The sequence below is a fragment of the Mytilus galloprovincialis genome, chromosome 14 (genome assembly GCF_965363235.1).
Source record: "Mytilus galloprovincialis chromosome 14, xbMytGall1.hap1.1, whole genome shotgun sequence".
NCBI classification, from domain to species: Eukaryota; Metazoa; Mollusca; class Bivalvia; order Mytilida; family Mytilidae; genus Mytilus; species Mytilus galloprovincialis.
In genome coordinates this window covers 10,403,688-10,410,966 of record NC_134851.1, presented here as the reverse complement: position 1 = coordinate 10,410,966, position 7,279 = coordinate 10,403,688, and the positions used below count along the sequence as shown (strand labels likewise).

The window sequence follows — 7,279 nt, the reverse complement described above, 5'->3', positions numbered from 1 at the left end:
TTTCGTTGAGCTGGGGTTGTGGGCTATGATGTCAACTGCAGTTGTTGGTTAACACTTTTCAATTAAATAATGATGGACAAACCACACTCTCATTCAAATTACCTTGATCTCCAGTTTCCCTTTTTTGTTTTTTTTTTTACAATGAGTTATACATGTAGTAAGATACACACAAAATGGTGCCGTAGGATTAGATTAATGTCTGTGTTTTGTCATTTGTTAATGGGTATAATTCTAGAACGGTGAATTGACGCCACCCAAGTTCGAACTTTATCTGAGTTTTGTGATAGCAATTTCTGTGTATACGTTTCATAATATTTTGATGAGGCAAATTGAAGTTAGAAACTAATTGTTGTTAACCTCTATCTCATTTTGTCACCGGTGGAGAGGTGACTCATTGTCAAATATACCACTTAATCTTATTTATATGATATTCTGCAAAAAGTATGAAGAAAAGAGAAACATGGTATTAAACAATAAAACATATTAAAATAAAGGACCCACCCCCCTCCCCAATCTAGACTCAGAATCTGATATATATGCTGAGTTTATTAATCATACTATGGATTCAGTTATTGTCAGGGGTAACAATTTTCATGCATTGAGCACACTTTCGTGTATATTTTATTTCGTGGTTTTGCAATACTCTGCATACGTTCTTATAGAAAAATTGTAATTCGTAGGACATTAGAATTCGTGGATCATCAGGTAACCATGAAATCTACGAAAATTGGTATCCAATGAATAAAAATCAATCCCCAGTAATTGATCGGAATTTTCTATAATGTTTTAATCAGTGAATTTTATTTTGTATACCCACTGTAGATTTACTGGAAGTGGCTAGATATAAACCAACGAAACAGTCAAGTAACTCGGGCCCATTAAACAGACTTTCTCCGAAAGCGGTGGACGGAGATTACTCGCAGCACATGACATCGTCAAATGAATTCTGTTCAGAAACAAGTGTTGGTAATGAACCCTCGTGGTGGGCAGTAGATCTTGGTGCGATTTATGAAATCAGCAACGTTGTTATCTTTGGCAGAAATGACTGTTGTGGTATGTTTTAACATAAAAAAACTACCTTTTTATACAGATATGGACATAGGCATTCGAACATAAGATAGTGTTACTAAAGTTGATTGATTGTTATATTGTTAATAGGTCAATCATGGTCCTCCAACTTCGCAAAAGACTCACTCCTCCATGCATATAACATTTAGAGCATACACAAAAAGTACAATTAGAATGAAAAGAACTAATAGACATTTGTAAAATAAATAACTTTGACAATTCATTTTTTTTTTTTTTTTTTGTAAAGATTATAAATACATGTACTACTTTATAAAGCAAATATAGAGTGATTTACCTCAATATTGTCTTTTATAAATAAACAGATCCAATCACTATAAACCAAAAATTGAATAAAATGCTATGAAGATTTTGAATGTTGTTGAATGGACATGTTGTATAAGGGTTTTCTGTAAAGATTGTTATAATTTACTTTATTTTTTTTCTCGTCTTCATTTCTGATTCAATTCTAATTCAATTTAGAGGAAAGACTGTCGAATTTCATCATTGAGATAATTCGACCGTGCAGAGACAACAACGATTGGTTTGAAGACAGTCGAATTGACAGCTGTTATCACCAACAAGAACCAACAACATTTCTAAATGCATCATGCCATAACAAGATGATTGGCAAGTTTGTCCGTATACGGCTCAGTAATCTAAATGATCGTTTAGCACTGTGTGAGGTTGAAGTGCATGGTATATTCATTGGTTTTCTAAAAACAGGTAAGTCTTCATGCAAAACAATTATTTCAGTTATTTTGGATATTATGTCCATGTGCCAACTTAAATTGGTATTAAATTCAATTTGTACATTGCACAGTTTCATTGAAGAATTCAAGTTTAAACTCTTAGAAGCTCGAGTCATCTACATGTTGAAAATATGCCGCAGAGTCCTAGAACTTTGAATAAAATAGAAGTGCATATCAACTTTTCATTCGGTGATATAAAATCTTTTTTACAAACTTCATTGTAAAAGTGGGACTGTTTTAGCTGTAAAATTGCATTCTGTATGTATATGCCTGTCCCAAGTCAGAAGCCTGTAATTCAGTGGTTGTTGTTTGTTGATGTGTTACATATTTGATTTTCGTTCATTATTGGTACATAAAATAGGGCGTTAGTTTTCTCGTTTGAATTGTTTAACATTTGTCATTTCAGAGCCTTTTATAACTGATTATGCGGTATGGGCTTTTATCATTGTCGAAGGCCGTACGGTGACCTATAGTTGTTAATTTCTGTGTCATTTCGTCTCTTGTGTCATCATACCACAACCTCTTTTTTATATTGTCAATATTTCCAGAAGGGCAATCTTTAAATCACCTTAATTTATATGTGTGTTGCTTTGACAGCTGGAAAGTTTCTGTTACCACACAAAGAAGCTTATAATTGGTGTATCGCTATCAAGGCTATATTCATTTATTTTAATTTTTCTTCCATTTAACAAAAGTTTTGAAATGGGAGAATATAAAAACAAAACTTTGTATGCTGTTGACATATGATATTTTGTTTCCACGGATATGGAAACTGTAAAATGATTAGGAAAAGCCAAGTTATTACAAGTTTGCGGTACTTCTTTTATTTATTTACTCATTGAAGTTTTCTTTAAATGATTTATACTAACCAGAATTTGCATTATTATATGTCAAGCAAAAATTTAATCAGCCATTTTACTTGTTGAATTAATTAACGTAAATAAACTCACTCATCAAAAATAACTGAAATCTTTGTATTTACGACAGACATACGTTTCGTTTATAAAAGGCTCATCAGTGACGCTCGATCACAAAAAGGTTAAAAAGTCAAATAAAATACGAAGTTGAAGAACAATGAGGACCACGTACATTCTTCATTTTACTAAATGGAGATGTTCTTCAGGGGAATTTGAATATAGCGTACTCTGTTTGTTATCTTTATTTTGTTAATCGTTCTTTCTGTGACCTGAAACATGGCAACCAGTTAGTAAAACTGGCGGATGCTTTAGTACCGGAGAAACCGATTGAATTTCGGCAGGGAAACTTTCAATCATTGCCAATTAAATTGGAACCGAACACACTTCGTAACGAGCGATGTTTGACCTCTGAACCCCAAGTTTCAGTTGCTAGTTTAGAGAATAAGTGGGCTTTGCTCATTGTTGAAGGCCGTACGGTGACGTATAGTTGTTGATGTCTGTGTCATTTTGGTCTCTTGTGAACAGTTGTCTCATTGGCAATTATACCACATCTTCTTTTTTATATTTATCATAGATACTTGAATTTTAATTGTATATTAACGTAAGACGTGCGTTCCTTCTACAAAAGACTCATCAGTGACGCTCGAATCAAAAAATATAAAAAAGGCAAAAAAAATGTACGAAGTTTAAGAGCATTGAGGACCAAAAATTCCTAAAACTTTTACCAAATACATCTAAGGTAATCTATTCCCAGGGCCGTACTACATGGAGGCAAATGAGGCAAATGTCTCATGTTGGAAATTTGAAATAAAAAAAAAATTGAAACAAAAACTTGTCTTCATGTCAAGTGAACATAACGGCGAGTGTCTTGCAAGAAGCAAGTTCTCTTCACTCTTCACTCTCTGATGTCGCCCTGCATGTTTTTCGTGATCTATGTTTCTAATTTACTTTTAGTGTTCAGTGGTGATGGTCTATTGTTTGTAGTTATGTGTCTTATCTGTACCCGGGTTTGTCTTTTGTTCATTTATTGTCCTACTTTATGATTATAGTCTAAGTGTTGATTTTCCTTTGTAAATCTAGTAATTTTGTTAAAAACTTGAGTTTTCTTATACTGAAGGACCTTTTGTCTAATTGAAAAAACTACATTCAATTGTAAGAATATTTGAAATTAGATCTACGATGACGGGTGAACGGTTGTGTGGTTTTTTACAATGTTGCATGTCCACCGATGTCCAGACATTGTAATAAATATTTTTACGATGCTACTGGACACAGAAAAATTGGTCGTTTCTTCATGGAGAATTGAATTTAATATTAAAGAATACAAAACTGGCTCTCTTTTTGTAGATAAAACAAGATAGCTGACATGGGTTAAATTAAAGTGAGTCTGAGCTGAGACCACCAATCTCCCGGTATCAAATCATTTGAAAAAAACAACAATGTATTGTCATATATAACCTTTTACATTGAAGGGCTTGCAATTAAGTCGTGTTCAGACCCTTTAAAACAAAATAAAGGAATATGGAGTAAACGTGCACGGGACTTAATCGCACACAGAGTCAATACATAGAAAAAATACAAATTATCTATGATCAGGGTTTTTATCCCTGTTCTTCATCTTGATAATCGCTGGCCTGAGGGTCTTCAGCAATGGAAGAATCATTAATACCATAAAACAAAGTCAAGATGGTCCCTAATGTCGACTTAAGCGGTACTTAAAGTATGATACTGCACTGTCACTATATCTAAATTCAGTCATAAAAAAAATTCTCCAAAGTCTTAACAAAATACAAGACAAGAACAGACAGATCTGGTATTAAAATGATTATGAGAATTACGATTTTTGCTTTATCCTACATATCGGTCTTTTGATGTTGTCCCTTAAACCTAAAAGTTTTTATTTACAATGAATCTATATATTTTGCTTTGAGACCAGAATATTGTCGAAAAAAAAGCTAAAAAATAATTGCGTTTCAGAGTAAGAAAGAGTCCGGGAAACGGTCAGAATGCACGATTTTGCGTCATTTTTTTCAAAGCTTCTGGGGGCCTAGAGCGGCCTCCAGACCCTTCGCCTCGCTTCGCTCGGCGAATATATTTTGCCTGACTTTTAAAGGACGCTGGTTACGGCCCTGTATAATTCCTCAGGTAGAAAAGCCTTAGTATTTCAAACATTCACGATTTTTATAAACAAATTTATTGTTATAACTGTACATTAATTACACTTATGAGTCTTTTGTAGACGAAACGCGCGTTTGGCGTATATACTAAATTTAGTCCTGGTACCTATGATGAGTTCATTTACAACCACTGGGTCGATGCCACTGCTGGTGGAAATTTATTTCCCCGAGGCTATCACAAGCCAAGTAGTCAGCACTTTTTGTGCTGACATGAATTGTCATTCATTTGGTTATATTTATAAATTTACTGTTTACAAATTTTTGAATTTTTTGAAATACTAAGGCTTTTCTACCTCAGGCTTAGATCACCTTAGCTGTGTTTGGCAAAACTTTTAGGAATTTTGGTTCTCAATGCTCTTCAACTTCGTTCTTTATTTGGCCTTTTTAACTTTTTTGGATTCGAGCGTCACTGATGAGTCTTTTGTAGACGAAACGCGCGTCTGGCGTATATACTAAATTTAGTCCTTGTACCTATGATGAGTTTATTTACATATTGAATAGTTTAAATGTACTTATGTACACTTTTAAAATAATGACAACATGAAAAACATTTTGAAATAAAAATTATCATCTACCAATATATCAGCATATATATATATAAGAATCTGTGGTATGAGTGTCAACGAGACACCTCTCCATCCATGACACAAAGTGTAAAAAGTAAATAATTATTGGTCAAGGTACGGTTTTTAACACGGAGCCTTGGTTCACACCGAACAGCAATCTATAAAGGACCCCAAAAATCACTAGTGTAAAACTATCCAATCGGAAAACCAAGTTAAATATAAAAAAAAATAGAAACGAGAAACACTTATGAACCACATAAACACACGTCATCTACTGTACATTTAGTTTTCTGACTTAGTACAGGTGAAAACAATTGCAGCGGGATTAAACGTTCTAATGGTAACAAACCTTTTCCCTTATCTAAAACAAAAGTGTAACACCACAACATAGAAAGACACACTATAAAATGTAAATTGGAATGGATTACCTCAATCAAAAAACTTAGTAACACAAATTAACACACAAAGAACAACATTATAACTGATGTCTTTATTTGGATTTAGTATTTGTTGATACTTTGATAAAATGTTTAGCATAAATTATTCAATATACATGTATTTTTTATTAATAGCAACTTTTCCGTATGCCTGTGGATTTCAAGGTCACAGTAGTGAAGAGAATGACGAGATCCTCAGTAGCGCCATTGTTCACAGCGACATTCAATGTACCTTCATCTGTTCTTATATGAAATACTGTCACGTGGCCGACTTCAACAAGAAGACCTCAACTTGTATCCTGATGAAAAAGAAAAGTGGATCCACTCTCGTTACTAATTCTGACCACAACGTTTTTATCGTCAATTGAACATATTAATCTGCAAAGCTGGTTTTAATATTGTTTTTCTTCCAATTTAAAAATCGAATACGTGCTAGCAAAAAATAAGACCTAAAAGAGTTCTTTCATACAGGAAATAAGTTTCAATTCTTCAAAGCTGAATCTAATTACTTTTGTTCTAGTCAATGAAACATTAATTTTATTTAGAAATACAAGTAATAAATTTTATATATTCAAAATAAATAATTGTTACCTGCCAGAGAAAGAGACATATAATGTTAAAATAAAGCTGTACAAAATATATTAATATATGATTTATGCTGATGTATAACGTGTTCTTATGTTATTTTGACTGTTGTACTAGACCTTTGTTTAAAAGTTTACCAATCATCGTGTGTCGACTGAGCCAAACAAAGTCGCTTGTGAAATAACAATTTGCAAGGATTTGTATCAACCAAGTGATAATAAATTATAATGATACTGTATTATTTCGTACGTTACATTTGTTGTACAATTATTAATACATATGAAGAACATTGTAATACAACAGTAGTTATAGAAGGGAAAACAAAAGATACTTTCGATATCCAAAAGACAGACAATGCTATACTCGGATAAAAATAAGCATAATGTCAAAGAAAAAATCATCAAGGATAACAGATCTGGGACAAAGAGGCGCAATATAAAAACAAATGTTTGTAGTAAGATACAATTATCAATGATCCAATATTTCTTTTTTAGACATGCTTCTTCCTTTGCAAGATTAAAATGTGTATTCTATTTTTATCTAGTTTATTTAACGTGTGTTTACCTATTAATGATAATTCTGGTTATCTGGAATTTTAACCCTAATCAACATTCAATACAACGCCTGTTAGACAATAGCAACTTTAAGAAGTTGATGTCAATTTTATTATTCAAATGTGTCGTACATAATGTGTATTTTTCGGTTTGTCACATGCTCTATAGCATTAATTTTATCGCTGTGTATGTTGAAAAAATTTACTTATGTGATGGAACCATTGTG

General features: G+C 32.7%; 1 protein-coding gene across 1 annotated transcript; it reads left to right on the top strand.

Moving 5' to 3' along the window:
- The first annotated feature begins 1,560 nt into the window (after positions 1–1,560).
- LOC143058472 (uncharacterized) lies at positions 1,561–6,420 on the top strand. Its single transcript, XM_076231953.1, has 2 exons — positions 1,561–1,791; positions 6,050–6,420. Exons 1-2 carry the CDS (start codon positions 1,689–1,691, stop codon positions 6,280–6,282), a joined length of 336 nt encoding a protein of 111 aa, XP_076088068.1. The 5' UTR covers positions 1,561–1,688; the 3' UTR covers positions 6,283–6,420.
- The last annotated feature ends 859 nt before the right edge of the window (positions 6,421–7,279 follow it).

What these genes read in the sequence shown, in the direction of transcription:
- LOC143058472 (XM_076231953.1), top strand. Translation starts at nt 1,689, where the DNA reads ATGATTGGCAAGTTTGTCCGTATACGGCTCAGTAATCTAAATGATCGT. An exon ending in CATTGGTTTTCTAAAAACAG is followed by an intron (nt 1,792 to 6,049) that starts GTAAGTCTTCAT and finishes TTTTATTAATAG; the next exon opens with CAACTTTTCCGTATGCCTGT.